Raw genomic sequence first — 23,510 nt, forward strand, 5'->3', positions numbered from 1 at the left:
CCCACCATCTTTGACCTCTGACACACCTTCCGGCCGCAACTCCATACATCGATGTTCGGCGCCTCACAAGTATCTGTGCTATTCGTGCCATGATATTCCCAACTGCCATTAGGAAAACTGCAACCTACCCACGTATCTGACACAGGCGCTGTACAGGGTGTAGGCGATGTCGTTACTGACGTTGCACTGGACACAGATACCCTCTCGGTCACTTCTAGTTGATGTGATGGTCAGTGACTTTTTGTTATTGCCCAAAAGAAGTTGTTCCGTCCCTGGATAACAATGGTAAGAGACAATCATTTCATTCATATTTATGACAACATGTTAACGAGAACGCCGTTCGAACACTGGTCCCTTTTGTGTAAAATATATATAAGCAAAATATTAGAATTTTCAATAACAAGTATGCTATTATCACCGTTCAGCTTATGTTTGTATTTGTAATTCAAGCTGTTGTATTTATATATGAGTGAGTGAGGTACATGTCGCTTTTAGCAATGTTCAAGCAATATCACTGCGGGCGACACCAGAACTGTACTTCAGACATTATACCCATGTGGAGAATAGAACCCTGGGCTTGGGCGTGAAAGACGAACGCTGTTACCTCTCAGCTACCCCACCGGCCAAACAAGTTATGGGACTAGGTAGGACTAGGATACTCTTTACACATCATTCGTGACACATCAGTGACAAATATAATGTCCCATGCAATTCTCTATTTTGACTGGTGCTATATATCCCTCGTTTGTCCAGGTAAACACATGATTTGCCATGACATATGTTACGCGAGTGAGTGAGTGAGTTGGGTTTAACACCGCTTTTAACACACGAGCACGGGTATGGTGCTGACAAACCTAGAACCATAATCGGGGCGAACCGAGATTCGAACCCACAATCATAGGTTTCTGGCGTGCACAACGGACGCAACTCTGCACAGCGAATCGAGGCGCCTTAGACGACCCCCCCCCCCCCCCCCCCCCCCACACACACACCCAACACACACACACATACACCTCCTCCCCCAATATGTGACGTGCCACAGTTGGGGCAGCAGGATACGCTCACCTTTTCGTAAACAACACCTTATTTCTTATTAGTATGGAAATGGTTAACAAATAATAATGTCATACCACTTATATTAATCGAGTTGAGCAATTATAAACATCTCTTTCTATAAATACATACCATCATCGAGTGACGTTCCATCGAAAAGCCATCTGGATTCCAGTCCGGAGTCGGGAATACAGTTGTAGGTAACATTGTCTCCGGCGACGAGGAAACGTGACTCAACAGAATTTGGAAACAGCAAAGCTGGCTTTTCTGTAAAATACATGAACAATGTATACATCTTTTGCAGCGTAAACCGTAAATATAGTGATCGGTTATGCTATGCATCACAGCTGATAAAAATATGCAGGGGACGCGTGAAGATCCGGGGTCGAATAGATCTTCAGCAACCCATGCTTGCCGTAAAAAGGCGACTCTGCTTGTCGTAAGACGCGACTAACGGGATCGGGTGGTCGGGCTCACTGTCGTTGTTGATGCATGTCATCGTATCCCAATTGCGTAGGTCGGTGCTCATGATGTCAATCACTGGATTGTCTGATCCTGTCTCGATTATTTACAGACCGCCGTCATATAGCTGGAATATTGCTGAGTGCGGCTTTAAACAAGAAACAAACAAAATGCAGCGAGATCTTGAAATTGTAGACGTACATGTATATCAAATATTATTGACTCTCATCATTTGACATATGTACCATCGCAATTAAAGGCTTTTCGAGTTTGTTCATTCATCATACTTTTCACTGCGATCAGAAAAGTTATTTACAGTTTAAATCCTCACCCTCATCCAACCTTACATTAATCCAATCACACACCAAATAGCACCGCTCATTAGCACTGATTAGAATACTTCCGCTAAACAATACATGCGCGCTGGCTCGTGTCGGCCTCGGCAGTCGCAAAGAACAAAGATACCGTGTTGCGTGGGTGGCGTCTGTCTGGACTTGCAGGTGTCATCAGTGATGACCTAAGTGTGTAGAACTCCTGTCTTGACCCCCACAGTGACAATTCACAGGATGTAATTTTACTTACGTACTTACTTACTTTGGAGATTTACGTGCGCTTTCCGACTGATGCGTATTTCGAACACAGGCCCGGCCCGGCCATTTAATGCGTTTCCGAAAGGGGCGAAAGTGGTGTGTGCAACCCAAGAGGGGGCGGGGCTTTGGGGGTTGCTTATATAGATTTTAGGAATTTTGAGATTTGGAATAGATACCGATGGGGTTGGGGAGGAGGGAGCAATTAGTGTTTGAACGACACTGTTTATATACTTGTTACAAGTGCTGCTCAATAAACAGCGATGTGGAAATACATAGTTGTTTGTTTTCAGCGTATGTCTGGGTTGGTATTTCTGCTATCCAAAATGTCTTATTGTTGATATAAATGCGTTGTTTAATAATGCGAGCAAAGACTACTCGCATTTTTCGCATTTAATTCACGCTGGCGTTAATTTCAAGATTTACAGTATTAGGTACTTCGTACTTTTGATGTTTACAGTCACTGTTGCTTCAGCCTCTCCCGGTGGGTTTTTAGCCTGGCACCTATATTCTCCGCCATCACTCAGAGCTACGTCCGCTATACGCAGTTGGCTCCCTTTAGTCGCGGGATAGCTGTATTTGTGACGGGCCTCCCGGGCGTGTCTCCTCGTCCATGTTACCGTGGGCGCTGGGCTGGGGAGTTTACAAAGAATAGGATGACAGTTTGGTAAATTGAGAAAAAGATTTGGTTCAGACAAAAATGCACAATATTATATGTTTTTTCAAAAACATATTCTATACCTTACAACACACTGTTTATAACTCAAGCTTCCTTTCCCGTGACGATCCGGGGTAGAATAGGTCTTCAGGAACCCATGCTTGCCCTAAAAGGAGACTCTGGTTGTCGTAAGAGGCGAAAAACGGGATCGGGTGGTCAGGCTCGCTAATGCATGTCTTCGTATCCCATAGTGAGTGAGTGAGTTAGTGTGGTTTTACACCGCTTTTAGCAATATTCCAGCAATATCACGGCGGGGGGCACCAGAAATGGGCTTCACACATTGTACTCATGTCGGGAATCGAACCCGGGTCTTCGGCGTGACGAGCGAACGCTTTAACCACTAAGCTACCCGACCGCCCCTTCGTATCCCATAGAGTGGATTGATGCTCATGATGTCAATCACTGGACTGCCTAGTCCAGATTCGATTATTTACAGACTGCCGTTAACAGCTTGAATATTGCTGAGTGCGGCCTTTAACAACATACAAACAATCCAAGCCAAACATCTGGTACTGTTATGTGAATTTAGAGACACAAGATATCTGATTTCAACTTCGGTGTTCACACAGAATGCTACTTCCTGTCTTCATATAGCTGGAATATTGCTGACTGCGGCGTTAAACAACAAACAAACAAACAAACAAACAAACAAACTTTGTCAGGAATGAACGATCACCATACTGACGAAGAAGCAATGAATAACCTCAGATAGTTTTGTAGAAAGAGTTCAGAAGTTGAAATCCATATATCTCCTGTCTCAATGATCCACTTACAAGATATTCTGAAGACACATAAACGAGTAAAAGAATTATCAAGTTGAAGTATGTGTCACTCACTCCCCGCCGAAGACACATTCCAGTATGACGTCATCGCCCTCCGCAGCCGATGTGGTTCCGGTGCTGGTGATCAGCTTTGGTTTGGTTTGACTCCGACCTAGATCGACACAGGGTGATAGTTCTTCGTTAACAGTGTCCATGTGATACATCATCGTTACATCTGACTATATTAAATAACAGTTTATGTTTACAACATATTTGGGGATAGTTGTTGGTGAGATATATTTTCACTGTCTCCATCGATGAACTAAATAAATGTAAATGTATTTTAGTGTTCAAGAAGTATATATGCTAACGTTACCCTATTTCTCATAGTGAGTGTCATTAAATATCACTTAGTTTGGTTCACCTACTTCACGTATTTAAAAAAAAACTAAAGTTGTATTGCTATTTCGTTAAACATGATAATAATTCTTAATTTAGTTTTTCGTTTCAAATAATTTGTTTCTTAAAAAAACTAATATACAAGTAAGGAAGAGAGCATTTGGATGTCAATTTCGGAATCATCCAAATTTGGATGTCAAAACAAAGTTTCGGAGTATATGCTTCCCCCGATGAAGGAGTAAGCATATACTCCGAAACGTTGTTTTCTTCGTAATATAGAAGTTGACATCCACTCTTCCTTATGTGTATCACTTCTAAATACCTTTCAAAGACTTAATATCCTAGTAGTAGTTATCATCAAATTTGGACAAGGGTTATTTACGTATACGTAAAAGGTAAGTAAACACTTATAGAGGGGTATACGGTGTGATGTGTACCCTGTTTGTGAACCTGTGTACCGCGACGCGGTAGCGTTAGCCTTGGGGTACACTGCTCACACATAGGGTACATCACACCGTATATATCCTGATGAATCGTTAGACAAGGAACCTATCTACGGACATTCATCCATCCAGGCCCGGGACATATGTCCGCAGTTTCACGGAGCAAAACTCATAACAGACGAAGCCTGTTACTTCCCTTTATCCAATGCATTCGAAAAAGATCGGTTCATTTCAGAAACTTAACTAGACTTCTCAGCGGGCTATACGAAATGTGTACCCCGCATTTTAGCGCTCTACATGGAAAATGATTGTCTATAACCAATCAGAAGCTAGAATATTAATATAAGGTAAAATGACAGACCGTGGTCACTTCACCTGAAGAACTTACTGTTCCATGTTCCCTCTTTCAAATATGTTGTGTTCCCTGTAATATTTTCATGCAGTACGTTGTTGTGCACCTCACACTTGTACGGCTTATTGAAGTCATCACTTGTCAAGTATACGAAGACCAAGGCACCTGAAACCATTCACAGATTGAGTGAGTGTGTCTAGCGCATCTTTGAATAATCAGTCTGTATATCAGTTATGTGACGTCGTGGCAGCTGGTGGAGAAAGCCCGAAGTCATGCCCGCTGTAGACATTTGTTATGTCGGACATTAACGTTACTTGTCAGGTAAGATGTCACTGGGATATTAAGGGTATATCCTGGAACCAATGGCGTAGTAATAAGTTTACCTCTATACTTATTGGAGTGTGTGCTGCACGTTATCAAACGTGATACGAACCTCGGAACTCTTTCACTTTATAGACACCGTATAGAATTCTGTTCTTGAAAAGTATATTTTATTCAATAGATAATTTGGGATTTTTTTTCGAAATGGATACAACCTTATTTAAAATATTATGTCTGATCAATATATATCAGAACAACTTGATTTAGTTTTTTTCACATTCTGTTATCATTTGTTTGTTTGTTGTTTAACAACGCCGCACTCAGCAATATTCAATGTATATGACGAAGGTCTGTAAACAATCAAGTCTGGACCAGACAATCCAATGACTAACATCACGAGCATCGCTCCACGCAATTGGCATGCATCAACCAAGTCAGCGAGCCTGACCACCCGATGCCGTGAGTCGCCTCTTACGGCAAGCATGGGTTGCTGAAGACCTATTCTACCCCGGACCTTCACGGGTCCTATCCATTTATGAGATGACAAGATTATCGAACCCATATAACAGATGAATCATGCATTTTCATCATTCGATAAGTTTAAAATGCACATTTAACAAGTACAAACCGTTCATGTTTATGTACACGTTTTCAGTTTCAGAAGGATCCAGTTTTGTCTCGCTTTTAAGCCAGGTGATTTCACCACGTGGTACTGAATATGCCGTTACGTCACAGGGAAGAGGATCCATACCGTTGAGCCGGTTTACCCCATAGCCCAAAGGCGGTTTTTCGGTTTCTGAAAACATACTATACTATAGGATTGTATATAAATTTATGGGTTCCAGCCACTAATGCCTACGTCCACTTTTGCCTACAATTACTATTGCCTACAAAAAAATAAAGCAGTGTGGAATAATGCCTACACAATGAAAACAACATACCCATGCTTCTAATATTAGATTTCTTTGAAATCAGCAAATATCTGCTGGTGTATACTATAAGAACTATGCAGAAATCATAAATCATTACTCTTAGTGTTATGGCAATGTGAAATAAAAAGTGACTTCATACAATTTTCTGTCTTTTGTCGCCTATAGGCATTATTCCACTAAAGTGGACTTGTCCAGTTAGGGTAACCTCCCAAAACCCCTACATCCCATTTCCCCTACAGCTTAAGACAACAAAGTTCACGGTCCATGGCACTGCTAATCCCTAGTCTGTTACCTATTTCATACAATGGAACAACCCAAGAAACACGAATAGATTGAGAAATTCATAATACATTATAATAAATTTCATCTCAAATGGGATCTTGTTCTTGGGGAGTAGGGGTAGGCCAGCTGCTCTTCTTGCAGACTTCAGGATCTTCTCATCATACAGGCATATTTCATTACACTTACAATAATTCTTTTTTTTAAAAAAACTTTCCTTTAAGTCCCCTTATCCCATAAAGCTCTACCCCTTTCATTTCTACTACCTCTACTCCAGACCTTAATCTCTCCTTTAGGTGAGTTCATAATGCCAGACAGGTAAATGCCGCGTGTTGTTTTAACTAAGTGTAGGGGAACTGGGTTGTAGGGGAAATGGGATGTAGGGGTTTTGGGAGATAACCCCAGTTAGAGTTGGGTAGCACTGATAGCAGGTGTCGCTGAAAATCACTGGTGCATGACTTTGTTTATTGTAGATGGTAGGCATTAGTGGATGTAGGCATTAGTGGACGCCGCCAATTTATGCACCTTATGCCACTTTCACAAATTAACATAGAAAGGTGAAGTGAAACTGTTGCAATTTCAAACGTCAATGATTAATTAACATATTATGATTTTGTTTTGCCATTTACTTCAATGGTGTAGAGGAATTGTATAGCAGACAGCAACGTCCTTGTTAAAAGAAAACCTACTTGCAAGTTTGAGTATAACTGTCTCTGACAGGAGTCTTCCATTGGACGTGTTCACCAGACAGTTGTAAGGACCCTGTTCCACGTCAGACATCTTGTTGATGTATATCAAACCTGCATCTCTTTCAGGATCATATGTCTCGTCTTTGTATATGGGATTCGAAGGTCCGTTATGGTGCCAAACAAAGCTGTTAAACAACCATGGCAAATAGTTACGAGTTAAGCCAGGGATTGGACCTGCGAATAATTCGTTTGAATAATTAAATATTTGTATTCAAACAAGAAATCCAAAGCAATTACTAAGTCACACTAACTTACAGTGTAGATAATTTGCTAGTGCACAAGCTCACATTACTTTTTGATAACATTCTATAGTGTAGCCAATGGTTACGACGACATTGAGTTTGCATACCTCTTTTTGTAGACTACCAATACATATATACAGAGCGTCGTGTGTGTTATATTGAATTAACATGACTTTTTTATTTGACAGTATACTCATATTTTTTAGGACAGAAGTCCTAGTAAATTATGATTATTGTTGTTAAACTAGGCCACACGCTCAAACAATTATTGTCCAAACTAGTTTTAAGCGTGATCGAAAACATACACGGAAAATACTTACGAAGAGAAAATATTGTAATAATTACAAAAGGATTGTCATCCTCACCCTTCCGTTGTAATATCCGCGTCAGGGTTGCACTGCAAGGTCACACTGCTGTGTTCTCTGACGTAAACAAACTTCCTGTTGACGGTGAATGAAGATCGGGACACTCTTAGACGTGCATCGATCTCTACATACACAGGAAAACCTCAATGTCATCACGTGAAATACATGCCATTTAATTATTAATAACATCACTAATAACATATTTGATGAGCAATAGATCATTTCGTTATTCTATTCATTTAAATGTCGATAATGATCACGTTTGGAGTTTTTAGGTTAAAGCATTTCCTCGTCATGTCCATCAATATGGAAAAAAATCAGATAATCTCCTATCATGGTATTTTACTATTTGTTCTAATGGTCCTAAGAAATTCCTTAATGTTCTTTCAGACAAGTCTGACGTAACACCCCTTAAAATTGTTGCCAGTATTAATTTCTGTGACGTCGGAGAAGTGTAAAACAGTCTCGATGATAGGAGCTGTCAGTGGGAAGGTTTCGCCATATTTTGTATTTCCTGGTCAACGGATGAGTGAAGAGTGAGTGAGTAAGCTGGGTGTAACGCCGTTTTAACAGTATTCCAGTTTAATTACGGCGTGTCAGCTTAATGTGGGAGGAAAGCCCGAAGTGATGCAGATCTCAGACGTTTGCCACTTCGGTGAAACCCACGAGCACGGGTATGGTGCTGACAAACCTAAAAACATAATCGGGGCGAATCGGGATTCGAACCCACAATCATAGGTTTCTGGCGTGCCCAAGGGACGCAACTCTGCACAGCGAATCGCAGCGCCTTAGACCACTGGGCCACCCGTGCCCCCTCTACCGGTTTATGGAATTCATAACATGAATTGAATGTGTTGACCTAGCGTAGCTTGTCGGAAGGACAGCCTAGCCCCACATGGCAGAGGGTGCAGAGAGGTTGAACACTGACTTGAGCGACTGAAGAACCAAGTTCTTCAAGGACAGAAAACCTGACAAACCTAGAAACATAATCGGGACGAAGCGGGATTCGAACCCAAAATCATAGCTTTCTGGTGTGCCCAAGGGACGGAACTCTGCACAGGGAATTGCGGCGCCTTAGACGACTGGGCCACCAGTGCCCCCTGGATGAAGGAAGAATTATTGTCCGAAGCAACACCTGGAGCCTTTGGTACTGTGTCTGTGTGCTGCTTGCATGTTGTTTAACGCCGCTCTAAGCAATATTCCAGCTATATGACGGCGGTCTGTATATAATCGATCTACGTCATTGGGATACGATGACATGCATAAACCAGGTCAGCGAGCTTGACCCCCCGATCCCGTTAGTCGCCTTTTACGGCAAGCATGGGTTACTGAATACCTTTTCTATCCCGGATCTTTACGGGTAGTTTAATTGAATGGGCGAGGCAAAATCGCATCATATTGTTTGTTCTTTCATCCCATACGAGTGACCTTTGGCATAAGCTTGACATCGGATGTTAATGTACTTTTGAGATGACCTGTATTAGAGCATGTCATTCATTTTCAGAGAAAATTCAGGGAGAGTTATTAGTAAACACGACATTTTCGACATAGCATGTTAAGAGTTTAATTCCACTTTGACAGTATTGGATGAGTCCTTTCCCTTGTATCTGTCAGCAAGACCTGGAGAAGGAATATATCTTGCATGTGCAACTGATGTAAACTTTGCATCAGATAAGACCACACAGTAGGAAGCCAGCTTTCAGAATGAAATCCTGGAATGTTCGCACCACGACGACTTGATTGTCTGTTGACCTCCGGGAGATGAGTGATGTATTCAAGACTCCTCATTAACGACAGCTCTCAGAATGAAAGCCTGGAATGTTCGCATCATGACGACTGGATTGTCTGTTGACCTCCGGGAGATGAGTGATGTATTCAAGACTCCTCATTAACGACAGCTCTCAGAATGAAAGCCTGGAATGTTCGCATCATGACGACTGGATTGTCTGTTGACCTCCGGGAGATGAGTGATGTATTCAAGACTCCTCATTAACGACAGCTCTCAGAATGAGATCCTGGAATGTTCGCACCATGACGACTGGATTGTTTGTTGACCTCCGGGAGATGAGTTATGTATTCAAGACTCCTCAATCAGACAGCTCTCAGAATGAGATCCTGGAATGTTCGCATCATGACGACTGGATTGTTTGTTGACCTCCGGGAGATGAGTGATGTATGCAAGACTCCTCAATAAGACAGCTCTCAGAATGAGATCCTGGAATGTTCGCACCATGACGACCGGATTGTTTGTTGACCTCCGGGAGATGAGTTATGTATTCAAGACTCCTCAATCAGACAGCTCTCAGAATGAGATCCTGGAATGTTCGCACCATGACGACCGGATTGTTTGTTGACCTCCGGGAGATGAGTTATGTATTCAAGACTCCTCAATCAGACAGCTCTCAGAATGAGATCCTGGAATGTTCGCACCATGACGACCGGATTGTTTGTTGACCTCCGGGAGATGAGTTATGTATTCAAGACTCCTCAATCAGACAGCTCTCAGAATGAGATCCTGTAATGTTCGCATCATGACGACCGGATTGTCTGTTGACCTCCGGGAGATGAGTGATGTACGCACGACTCCTCAATAAGACCGACTTGTCTGTTGACCTCCGGGAGATGAGTGATGTATGCAAGACTCCTCAATAAGACAGCTCTCAGAATGAGATCCTGGAATGTTCGCACCATGACGACCGGATTGTTTGTTGACCTCCGGGAGATGAGTTATGTATTCAAGACTCCTCAATCAGACAGCTCTCAGAATGAGATCCTGTAATGTTCGCATCATGACGACCGGATTGTCTGTTGACCTCCGGGAGATGAGTGATGTACGCACGACTCCTCAATAAGACCGACTTGTCTGTTGACCTCCGGGAGATGAGTGATGTATGCAAGACTCCTCAATAAGACAGCTCTCAGAATGAGATCCTGGAATGTTCGCATCATGACGACCGGATTGTCTGTTGACCTCCGGGAGATGAGTGATGTATGCAAGACTCATCAATAAGACAGCTCTCAGAATGAGATCATGGAATGTTCGCACCATGACGACCGGATTGTCTGTTGAGACTCCTCAATGGTACAGCTCTCAGACGACTCTCAACGAAGACTGCATGTGGACATCACCATGCTACAGGAGCTGATCAAACCAAGTCGGAACAGACAATCCTGGCAAGAATGGAATGGAGAGACTTCTGACCTTCCCACGGGCCTCATCAGTGTGTATGTTCCAACCCTCTGCACCACACAGGAGGCGAAGGACGAGATCCAGTTCCACAGCCAGCTCCAGGTCGTTATCAAGGAGGTCACCAGCCACGAACAGCTGGTACTGCTCGGCAGCATATGAAAGAGTGGGTACTGACCATGAATCCCCGCCCTGCAGTCAGGGACAATATGGAATTGGTGATGTATGAAAATGGACCGCTTCTCGAGCTGTGCACACACAACTTCCAATTCCTTCTTCCTGAAGACACCCCGGTTGAAGCACTGGTGCCATCAGGACCTCATCACCACAAGGCGCCACCACATCAGTAACATGCTTGTCACATCTTTGTACCCCAGTGCCAGCTGTGACACAGACTCTTCCTGGGTATGCTGCAGGATCATATTCCAATCAAAGAGGATGCCCCACAATAAGCCTCTAACGATATCAGCATGCAGAGGGTGGACTTCTTTACTGGTGCCCTCTATGTTTTTCGGGGTCACATAAACACTGAGGTTCTTTTCCACATCACAATCCTAAGTCTCTTCTTTCTGCCCCAACAGCACTGACTTTACAGGCTTGGTCACGCTGTCGCATGGATGATGGAAACCGAAAGGACCTCTTGTATGAAGAGCTCGCCTACAGCGAAAGGACACCTTCAAAGTAGGACATGAGGTCACTGGACGTTCATTGGTGGGAGGAACACGCGGTAGAAAAAAACCGCCATGAGTGTCTAAAGAATACAGTTCCTGATAATTAAGAATAAAACGTTGATCTAAAACGAAAAACCTCGCCCGACCCCTCCCCTGGGTATCTGCCAAGTACCGGATATAGCAGGCAGTTATTAAGAGTTAAGCGGGGCTAACGGATGCCTCTACGGGATATCTGCCAAATACCGAATATAACAGGCAGTTATCAAGAGTTACAAGGAGCTAACGGATGTCCCTTCTGGGTATCTGCCAAGTACAGGATATAGCAGGCGGTTATCAATAGTTAGCTAACGGTTACCCCTACTGGATATCTGCCAAGTACCGATTATAACAGGCAGTTATTAATAGTTAAACGGAGCTAACGGATGTCCCTTCTGGATATCTGCCAAGGACCGGATATAGCAGGCAGTTATCAAGAGTTAAACGGGGCTAACGGATGCCCCTACTGGATATCTGCTAGGTACCGGATATAACAGGCGGTTATCAAGAGTTAAACGAAGCTAACGGTCATCCCTACTGGATACCTGCCAAGGACCGGATATAGGAGGCAGTTGTCAAGAGTTAAACGGGGCTAACGGTCATCCCTACTGGATACCTGCCAAGGACCGGATATAGGAGGCAGTTATCAAGAGTTAAACGGGGCTAACGGTCATCCCTACCGGATACCTGCCAAGGACCGGATATAGCAGGCAGTTATCAAGAGTTAAACGGGGCTAACGGTCATCCCTACTGGATACCTGCCAAGGACCGGGTATAGCAGGCAGTTATCAAGAGTTAAGCGGGGCTAACCGATGCCCCTACTGGATATCTGCCAAGTACCGAATACAGCAGGCAGTTATCAAGAGTTAAACGGGGCTAACGGTCATCCCTACTGGATACCTGCCAAGGACCGGATATAGGAGGCAGTTATCAAGAGTTAAGCGGGGCTAACGGACACCCCAGCTGAATGTCTGCCAAGGACCGGATATAGCAGGCAGTTATCAAGAGTTAAACGGGGCTAACGGTAACCCCTACTGGATAACTGCCAAGGACCGGGTATAGCAGGCAGTTATCAAGAGTTAAGCGGGGCTAACCGATGCCCCTACTGGATATCTGCCAAGTACCGAATATAGCAGGCAGTTATCAAGAGTTAAACGGGGCTAACGGTAATCCCTACTGGATACATGCCAAGGACCGGATATAGCAGGCAGTTATCAAGAGTTAAGCGGGGCTAACGGTAACCCCTACTGGATACCTGCCAAGGACCGGGTATAGCAGGCAGTTATCAAGAGTTAAACGGGGCTAACGGTCATCCCTACTGGATACCTGCCAAGGACCGGATATAGGAGGCAGTTATCAAGAGTTAAGCGGGGCTAACGGTAACCCCTACTGGATACCTGCCAAGGACCGGATATAGGAGGCAGTTATCAAGAGTTAAGCGGGGCTAACGGTTACCCCTACTGGATATCTGCCAAGTACCGAATATAACAGGCAGTTATTAATAGTTAAACGAAGATAACGGATGTCCCTTCTGGATATCTGCCAAGGACCGGATATAGCAGGCAGTTATCAAGAGTTAAACGGGGCTAACCGATGCCCCTACTGGATATCTGCCAAGTACCGAATATAGCAGGCAGTTATCAAGAGTTAAACGGGGCTAACGGTCATCCCTACTGGATACCTGCCAAGGACCGGATATAGGAGGCAGTTATCAAGAGTTAAGCGGGGCTAACCGATGCCCCTACTGGATATCTGCCAAGTACCGAATATAGCAGGCAGTTATCAAGAGTTAAACGGGGCTAACGGTAATCCCTACTGGATACCTGCCAAGGACCGGATATAGCAGGCAGTTATCAAGAGTTAAGCGGGGCTAACGGTAACCCCTACTGGATACCTGCCAAGGACCGGGTATAGCAGGCAGTTATCAAGAGTTAAACGGGGCTAACGGTCATCCCTACTGGATACCTGCCAAGGACCGGATATAGGAGGCAGTTATCAAGAGTTAAGCGGGGCTAACGGTAACCCCTACTGGATACCTGCCAAGGACCGGATATAGGAGGCAGTTATCAAGAGTTAAGCGGGGCTAACGGTTACCCCTACTGGATATCTGCCAAGTACCGAATATAACAGGCAGTTATTAATAGTTAAACGAAGCTAACGGATGTCCCTTCTGGATATCTGCCAAGGACCGGATATAGCAGGCAGTTATCAAGAGTTAAACGGGGCTAACGGTCATCCCTACTGGATACCTGCCAAGGACCGGATATAGGAGGCAGTTATCAAGAGTTAAGCGGGGCTAACGGTAACCCCTACTGGATACCTGCCAAGGACCGGATACAGCAGGCAGTTATCAAGAGTTAAACGGGGCTAACGGTCATCCCTACTGGATACCTGCCAAGGACCGGATATAGGAGGCAGTTATCAAGAGTTAAGCGGGGCTAACCGATGCCCCTACTGGATATCTGCCAAGTACCGAATATAGCAGGCAGTTATCAAGAGTTAAACGGGGCTAACGGTCATCCCTACTGGATACCTGCCAAGGACCGGATATAGGAGGCAGTTATCAAGAGTTAAGCGGGGCTAACGGTAACCCCTACCGGATACCTGCCAAGGACCGGATACAGCAGGCAGTTATCAAGAGTTAAACGGGGCTAACGGTCATCCCTACTGGATACCTGCCAAGGACCGGATATAGGAGGCAGTTATCAAGAGTTAAACGGGGCTAACGGCCATCCCTACTGGATACCTGCCAAGGACCAGGTATAGCAGGCAGTTATCAAGAGTTAAACGGGGCTAACGGTAACCCCTACTGGATACCTGCCAAGGACCGGGTATAGCAGGCAGTTATCAAGAGTTAAACGGGGCTAACGGTCATCCCTACTGGATACCTGCCAAGGACCGGATATAGGAGGTAGTTATCAAGAGTTAAGCGGGGCTAACGGACACCCCAGCTGAATGTCTGCCAAGGACCGGATACAGCAGGCAGTTATCAAGAGTTAAGCGGGGCTAACGGACACCCCAGCTGAATGTCTGCCAAGGACCGGATATAGGAGGCAGTTATCAAGAGTTAAACGGGGCTAACGGTAACCCCTACCGGATACCTGCCAAGGACCGGGTATAGCAGGCGGTTATCAAGAGTTAAACGGGGCTAACGGTCATCCCTACTGGATACCTGCCAAGGACCAGATATAGGAGGCAGTTATCAAGAGTTAAGTGGGGCTAACGGTCATCCCTACTGGATACCTGCCAAGGACCGGGTATAGCAGGCAGTTATCAAGAGTTAAGCGGGGCTAACCGATGCCCCTACTGGATATCTGCCAAGTACCGAATACAGCAGGCAGTTATCAAGAGTTAAGCGGGGCTAACGGACACCCCAGCTGAATGTCTGCCAAGGACCGGATATAGGAGGCAGTTATCAAGAGTTAAACGGGGCTAACGGTAACCCCTACCGGATACCTGCCAAGGACCGGGTATAGCAGGCGGTTATCAAGAGTTAAACGGGGCTAACGGTCATCCCTACTGGATACCTGCCAAGGACCAGATATAGGAGGCAGTTATCAAGAGTTAAGTGGGGCTAACGGTCATCCCTACTGGATACCTGCCAAGGACCGGGTATAGCAGGCAGTTATCAAGAGTTAAGCGGGGCTAACCGATGCCCCTACTGGATACCTGCCAAGGACCGGATATAGGAGGTAGTTATCAAGAGTTAAGCGGGGCTAACGGACACCCCAGCTGAATGTCTGCCAAGGACCGGATACAGCAGGCAGTTATCAAGAGTTAAGCGGGGCTAACGGACACCCCAGCTGAATGTCTGCCAAGGACCGGATACAGCAGGCAGTTATCAAGAGTTAAGCGGGGCTAACGGACACCCCAGCTGAATGTCTGCCAAGGACCGGATATAGGAGGCAGTTATCAAGAGTTAAATGGGGCTAACGGTAACCCCTACCGGATACCTGCCAAGGACCGGGTATAGCAGGCGGTTATCAAGAGTTAAACGGGGCTAACGGTCATCCCTACTGGATACCTGCCAAGGACCAGATATAGGAGGCAGTTATCAAGAGTTAAGCGGGGCTAACGGTAACCCCTACTGGATACCTGCCAAGGACCGGATACAGCAGGCAGTTATCAAGAGTTAAACGGGGCTAACGGTCATCCCCACTTGATACCTGCCAAGGACCGGATATAGGAGGCAGTTATCAAGAGTTAAACGGGGCTAACGGTAACCCCTACTGGATATCTGCCAAGGACCGGGTATAGCAGGCAGTTATCAAGAGTTAAGCGGGGCTAACGGTCATCCCTACTGGATACCTGCCAAGGACCGGATATAGCAGGTAGTTATCAAGAGTTAAGCGGGGCTAACGGACACCCCAGCTGAATGTCTGCCAAGGACCGGATATAGCAGGCAGTTATCAAGAGTTAAGCGGGGCTAACGGACACCCCAGCTGAATGTCTGCCAAGGACCGGATATAGGAGGCAGTTATCAAGAGTTAAACGGGGCTAACGGTAACCCCTACTGGATACCTGCCAAGGACCGGGTATAGCAGGCAGTTATCAAGAGTTAAACGGGGCTAACGGACACCCCAGCTGGATGTCTGCCAAGGACCGGATACAGCAGGCAGTTATCGGGAGTCAACCGGAAATAGAAATATCGCTTGCTAAAAGATATCCGCAGAATATTGCCAAGTATCGGGTATATCGGCTAATATAAAGCCAGCCCATCGCCATATAGTCTATTTCAATGTCTATCGCCAGTTATAAGCTGTTCTATTATTTGTAAAATAAACCGTACATGTACACTAATTATATATTTAATGTGACATTGTTATTGAGAAATCATAAAAAATAACATTTTTTAAGATGTCTCGGTTATATCATAAAGATACCATCTGGAGATATATTGAGTAAACAGACTACTGCCAGTACCACCGTTCTGTCAGGTATGTCAGCGAGTTATCTAAAGTTGACGCAGGTAAACGGACGCCTGCTGGGTATCCGTCACCAATCAGGTATATGCGGTAGGTATTGCTATTTGATATTGAGCTACTGCGCATGTTTATGCCATACTTACCTGGTTCTGTTGAACTCGGCACAAACATGGATCCTCCCAACAGTAAAGCGAATATCAGCGGTGACATAGACATTTTGAAACACAGAGAAGGTACAGGGGACGTCAGCTTTGGCTGCAAATAGACGCAGAGGTGACTAAATAGCAAACTAGACACAACTTATGGATAACAACTTCTTTAATACTGTAAAGGCGACGTTTCGGTATAGATCCTTATACCGTTGTCAAGCAAGACAGACTTGCTTGACAACAGTATGAGGATCTATACTGAAAGGACGCCTTTACACTATTAAAGAACTTTGTCATCCGTCAACCTCTGAGTAATGCCTATCAAACAAGACTAAAAGCAGTCTTATACATTGAATCATGAGACTTTACTCATGTGTTTAAGTCCTTCACAATCTCAATTTTGATCCCCGGCCGCGTCATACCAAAAGACGTTAAAAGATGGTACTTGTTGTTACCCTGTCTGGCGCTCGGCATTAAGGGGCTAAAACAAGGACTGGTCGGCTCGGAGTCAGTATACTGTGTCTGAGTGAGCTATTCATGTTAAACTGCGACATGGTATCTCAGTGAGCTAGCACTATAAATCGGTATCAGTCCGGAGTAGTACAAGCAGCCACACACACACACACACACACACACACACACACACACACACACACACACACACGTGTATGCACGTCGCTATATAAGTGCAATAATCTTGGACGCGACGTTAAACCCATATTCACCTCACCTCACCTCAATTTAATGATAATGCCAACATATTAAGTGAAGTGAGAGGGAGGCACTTAAAGTTGATTTACGTCACAATCAGTAATGTTCCAGCTATAGGACGACGCCCTGTACAATGGCAGCTAGCATGAGACACTATCACCGGGGAACCACAACGGGCAATCAGCCAGTCATCGACTTTTTAGTCTTGTTTGATAGGCATGAGGTACCGTGTATCTGTTCTCACACTGTTGTTAGCTTACACCTATCGACTGGTAGAAGTTTGTATATCTGTTAATTCATAAAATGTGTGGTTCGAGTATTCGTTTGATAAATGCGTTAGTCCAATGGGCTAAAACGTCCCTTTCCAGCGTAGCTTCCGCATGTGCGATATTAATACACATGTTGTGTTGTCTAATCGCCACAAGTTGTTACACTGTCTCAGTAGGTCACTCGTTAACCATAACCTTTACTGGACTTACAACCAAGAGACATCTCTGCAAAAATGAAGTTCATGTTGACACTCACTGTTCACAGTTTCTAATGTCAATGAGTAGAACTATACTTACACAAATACACAACATATCAACGAAAACAATGGGAAATTTCAAATACACGCTATGTAATTAATAATTTATCATAATAGGCCGTGTTACCAAGCCGGTTTGTATGAAGGTGTATATATAATATATCAACGTGTTAACGTGAGAAATAATGATCTGATGTGCCTACCTTGAACAAGCCAACACCACGATATCAGTTGTGATCGGACAAGGAAATGATTACATGAATTGTAATTAATTTGTTAGTTTCAGGCGCGTCGTCCTTTTTTAATCAAAATGAGTCAGTGCTGAGGATGTGCACAACAAAAAACCCATTACGTGCTTTTTATTAGTAATCTTTATGTTAATACCATATAAGTGAATTAGTGTGGTTTTACACCGCTTGTAGCCGTATTCCGGCAATGTCAGGGTGGGGGATACCTGAAATGGGCTTCACACATTGTACCCATGTCAGGAATCGAACCTGGCCCTCGGCGTGACAAGCGAACGCTTTAACCGCTAGGCTACCCAACCGCCCAATTCCATGTGAAAAGGTATCGAAGTGTTCATATTCCATTCAATCAAAAGATGTGTGGTTCGTGATCAATGTGGTCCGCCTGCTTCTTTACATATTCGGGGGCACGGTTGGCCCAGTCGTCTAAGGCGCCGCGATTCGCTGTGCAGAGTTGCGTCCCTTGGGCACGCCAGAAACCTATGATTGTGGTTTCGAATCCCGGTCCGTCCCGATTATCTTTCTAGGTTTGTCAGCACCATACCCGTGGTCATGTGTTTCACCGAAGTGGTAAACGTCTGAGACCTGCATCACTTCGGGCTTTCCTCCCACATTAAGCTGAAACGCCTCGATATAACTGGAATACAGTTAAAAGGGGCGTTAAAGCCAACTCACTCACTTCACACATTCTCTTGCCAGTGTGTTCAACAATTATAACAAAATACATGAAACCAAATATGGTATGAACTGGTACCAGCACGTATATAGTTTCATCACTGCATAACGATAATCTTAATTCTACCAAGTAGTAGGTGTGCTTAAAGTCACAATGTCATAAAAAGATGAGAGAGTGGGGTGTGTGCTTAAGTGTGTAACAACCCGTTAGCAGTATTTTCGTTTAAGTTATCGCGGTTAAGTTGGTTAAAGCAGAAGCTGAAGGGGGCGGTCGGGTAGCCTAGTGGTTAAAGGGTTCGCTCGTCACGCCGAAGACCCGGGTTCGATTCCCGACATGGGTACATTGTGTGAAGCCCATTTCTGGTGTCCCCCGCCGTGATAGTGCTGGAATATTGCTAAAAGCGGCGTAAAACCAAACTCACTCACTCACTCACTGAAGCTGAAGGCGACGTAATTGGTATGCCTACGGGCCTACTTCGTGACACCCATGCACGATCACGGACGCTGTCAGACAGGCCGAATGTGCCGCCCATGAGGACGGTGTGTGCTGACAGCAGGACTTAAAGGATAAGGGCTGACAATAGCATTTATGCAACATTGCACACACTGGACTGAGATATAAAAAATGACCGGCATTATCGTGATATAGGTCGTACCCGACTTATTTAATACATTCCCACTAAAAATAACAGTCTTAATGGATACAGAATCGGGAAGTAAAGCTTTATTATGATTTTCCAATATTAAATAAGTCCGTGGGATTAAATGAGTATGGTCCGACTAAGATGGTACTTTATCGGAGAGGACCAATCCTGTCCTAGTTGATATGTTATCTGAGAACATATTCATCTTGACCTTTACTGCAAAAGATTCGATCGTCACGCCGAAGACCCGGGTTCGATTCCCGACATGGGCCGTCATATTGCTGGAATATTGCTAAAAGCGGCGTAAAACCCTACTTACTCACTCACTCACTACTGCAAAAGAGAAAACGTAAGTAATACGTTTCCACGTGCATTGACGAGAGGACTGCGGTTGAGTGTGACGCGGTGCACGTGGAGTTCCTGTTCTGCGTGTATTCATCACTGTCACATCATCGGCCCCAAAATATCCTTCCACCCGTGCTTGTATGATACAGGTCTGCGGATTAGCTTTAATTTCAAGTCTTGATGTTTCTCAAGCTTGTTTAGCTGCAGGCTTGTTTTCGATAAGTGTACAGTAAACAACGGTTATAACGAACTCAAAGGGACTACTAATTTTAGTTCGTTATAACCGTATTTCGGTATAAGCATATATACAGTATAATACAGCAACTAGTCGGGACTATAAAGTTAGTTCGTTATATCCGTTAGTTCGTTATAAGCGTGTTCGTTATAACCGTAGTTTACTGTATTTATAATATTTCATTTGTAACCGAAACTAGGATTATTGACTTTTTGCCAATGTGGACAAGGACATGCTTTATCCATTTCCCTGAATTTCGGAAGCCTGTTTAAGTATCGAGTTCCTCATCTAATTAAGTTCCTTATCCTTAACACTATCACGTGTGGACCTATCAGTTGCGATGTACATTGAATTCAGTGTTGATGTCGGTACGAGTGGAAGGGGAATACGGCCGGCAAACTTCGCCAAATATGAGGCTTCGTTTTGTATTCCGTGTGAAGTGTTAAATGTGAAATTGTAAACCTGAAATAGGTCGAGCAAATTGTTTTTGTGCTCTAACGAATATGAAGATGATTACCGTTCGAAACTAAATCAATGTTGCGACATATATTTCTTAGATTCCTTTCTACCTACACTACCCTTACCTTTACTCTACAATTGCAAAATATGTGACACGGCATTGTACTATACAGTAAACTACGGTTATAACGAACTCAAAGGGACCACAATTTTTAGTTCGTAATAACCGTAGTTCGTTATAAGCATATATACAGCATATATGTATCAAATGGCCCGGACTAAAAAATAAGTTCGTTATATCCGTCAGTTCGTTATAGGCGTGTTCGTTATAAACGTTGTTAACTGTATATAGTCAAACCTCGTTAATCCATTAAACCAGAAACCAGACCAGTTGGGAATGATGGGAAAGCTTTCAAATGTACATAGTGACACCTCGTAATTATCGTCAATAATCCGGAAACTTGCTCATCCGGACGATTTCGCAGGGAAAGCAAACATCTGGATTAACGGGGTATTGATATATACAGGAAATTTCAGGAAACGCCAAACTATTTAATGAATGACATTCAAATGATTTTTATTATATAATAGGAACATGGATTCGAGAGTTGCTTGATTAACGCGTATGGATATCTCAATATCTTTGATACATTGGTTTTAATGACATTATGCCATTCTCGGGGAATGTGAAGCGTTACTAGCCTTGTATACAAGTATGTGTCATCGAGGTCAATACTGGATTGTGCATGTTTATCAGTTGACCTTGAGTTATAACTGAGGGATTATTTCCGTAGATTGGTTATTTTAGGGTGTACAGGGACGTCCGATTTTATTAGCTAGTTTTCCGGAGAAATATGACAATGTAGTGTCGGCTGTAGCACATGATTCATGATGAATTTCGAAATAAAGTAAAAGGGAATAAGAAAGTTTGTTGATTGCACAGATTGTTACCCATTTATCAACATGGTATGGTCCGACAGTAACGGAAAACATATTAATATTTATATTTTATTGTTACCCTTTCATGTCTTTTTGCGAAAAATCAGTCATGATAAATACATTTGTATAGTATCTCATCAGATAATAAGTCGCTGGATTTCATGTCTGTTCTCATATTCTCAATAGAATATTTGGTCCAACTTGAACAAACTTCCCACCAGTATCAAGGTACAGAATTTGGGTTTTCTGTCCTTGAAGAACTTGGTTCTTCAGTCGCTCAAGTCAGTGTTCAACCTCTCTGCACCATCTGCCATGTGGGGCGAGGCTGTCCTTCCGACAAGCTACGCCAGGTCAACACATTCAATTCATGTTATGAATTCCATAAACCGGTAGAGGGGGCACGGTTGGCCCAGTCGTCTAAGGCGTCGCGATTCGCTGTGCAGAGTTGCGTCCCTTGGGCACGCCAGAAACCTATGATTGTGGGTTCGAATCCCGGTTCGCCCCGATTATGTTTTTAGGTTTGTCAGCACCATACCCGTGCTCGTGGGTTTCACCGAAGTGGTAAACGTCTGAGACCTGCATCACTTCGGGTTTTCCTCCCACATAAAGCTGACACGCCGTGATATAACTGGAATACTGTTAAAAGCGGCGTTAAACCCAACTCACTCAATCACTCATAAACCGGTAGATGTTGGCGTGACGACTGGGCGGGTAAGCCTGGACAGGAGGAATGTGCTGTCCACGAAGACACTGTTCACTACTGCTGGAGGTCAGAATCTGGGTTGCAAAAGAGCAGGAAATTTCGATCATGTAGGGAGCACTCATCATGTGTAACGAGGGCAAGATAGGGATGCCAATGTTTTCTTCTTGGGCGACTCGATCGTTGTAAATCGACTCCATGGGGTGTAACTCTTCTCTGGCCCGCATCCGAAGTGTGCTGATATCGTGTGAACCTGATGATGTTTGATGCTTTTGACTGTAGAGTAGATGTATTTATGTTTTTTTAAAACTCACACTTGGTTAAGAACTCCTTAAATTAAGATTAAAACATTAAAGGGAATCACCAACAAAATGTATTTAAAACTCATTGATACCAATACTGTTCTGGAGACAGTATAGTTTGGGATATTCCATTTAGATATGCCTGTTGACTATTTTTACCTACTCCACTGTCTTATAATTGACACGTCTGACTAAATGGACTAAAACGATAGGTTGCAATACCGATAACATGATGGACGTAGACGGGAGGACGTATGTGTGAAGTGTCCTGAAGCAACCAGGCACACCATGACCAGGACCCGTGAAGATTCCGGGGTGGAATAGGTCTTCAACAACCAATTATGGCCGTAAAAGGCGACTATGCTTGTCGTAAGAGGCGGCTAACGGGATCGGGTGGTCATCCGCGCTGAGATGATTGATGCATGTCACCGTATCCCAATTGCGAGGATCGATGCTCATGCAGTCAATCACTGGATTGTCTGTTCGAGACTCGAGTATTTACCGCCGTATAGCTGGGATATTGCTGAGTGCGGCATTAAACAACAAACCAACAACCAGCCAACACTATGACCAGACCCTGAGGAACACAGTGCTAAACATTCAATCCAGTCTTGGAACACTTAGGCCGCCACTTTAGTTCTTCAGTTTGGCACTTTCAATTCCCTATTTGTCAAAATTGTATTTGGTTCGCCTTTCTTTTACGCCATACTCCAGCTATATGACGCGACCTGTAACTTATCTGATACTAAAATAACAGTGATTGATATTATAAGTAAAATCCAACGCCTTCGGAATACAATCGTGCGCAATCAATGAAGCCGATCCATGCAGTCGCTTCTTACGACAAGTACAGGTTTCTAGGGTCGTATATATACTAACCCGGAATACTCACGGTGGCAAAAAAATGAATGAGAGAGATGGATGTTTGACGTGAGAGGTGAGGTGAAATGGGGTTTAACGTCGCGTCCAAGATTATTGCACTTAGACAGCGACGTGCATGCACGTGTGTGTGTGTGTCTGCTTGTACTAGTCCGGACTAAAGCCGATTTATAGTGCTAGCTCACTGAGATACCATGCCGCAGTTTAACATGAATACCC

The 23,510-nt window shown here is 44.2% G+C and overlaps 1 protein-coding gene across 2 annotated transcripts in view; it reads right to left on the minus strand.

Annotated features, from left to right (window-relative positions):
- Positions 1–23,510, minus strand: part of LOC124149910 (hemicentin-2-like) — a 32,067-nt gene that overhangs the window by 3,720 nt on the left and 4,837 nt on the right. The window contains exons 1-10 of one of the 2 annotated variants that reach the window (XM_046521757.2): positions 18,072–18,128; positions 16,626–16,737; positions 7,664–7,787; positions 6,997–7,181; positions 5,725–5,892; positions 4,812–4,940; positions 3,657–3,753; positions 2,548–2,735; positions 1,186–1,320; positions 129–272 (exon numbers count right to left, since the gene is read on the minus strand). In XM_046521757.2, coding sequence (XP_046377713.2) covers positions 129–272; positions 1,186–1,320; positions 2,548–2,735; positions 3,657–3,753; positions 4,812–4,940; positions 5,725–5,892; positions 6,997–7,181; positions 7,664–7,787; positions 16,626–16,698 — 1,243 coding nt within the window. In that variant the 5' untranslated portion in view covers positions 16,699–16,737; positions 18,072–18,128. Of the gene's footprint in view, positions 1–128; positions 273–1,185; positions 1,321–2,547; positions 2,736–3,656; positions 3,754–4,811; positions 4,941–5,724; positions 5,893–6,996; positions 7,182–7,663; positions 7,788–16,625; positions 16,738–18,071; positions 18,129–23,510 lie in introns of those variants that run through there. The other variant, XM_048392256.1, reaches the window with a different exon arrangement.

Source organism: Haliotis rufescens, unplaced genomic scaffold, assembly GCF_023055435.1.
Source record: "Haliotis rufescens isolate VD_foot unplaced genomic scaffold, xgHalRufe1.0.p SCAF_1, whole genome shotgun sequence".
Taxonomy (NCBI): Eukaryota; Metazoa; Mollusca; class Gastropoda; order Lepetellida; family Haliotidae; genus Haliotis; species Haliotis rufescens.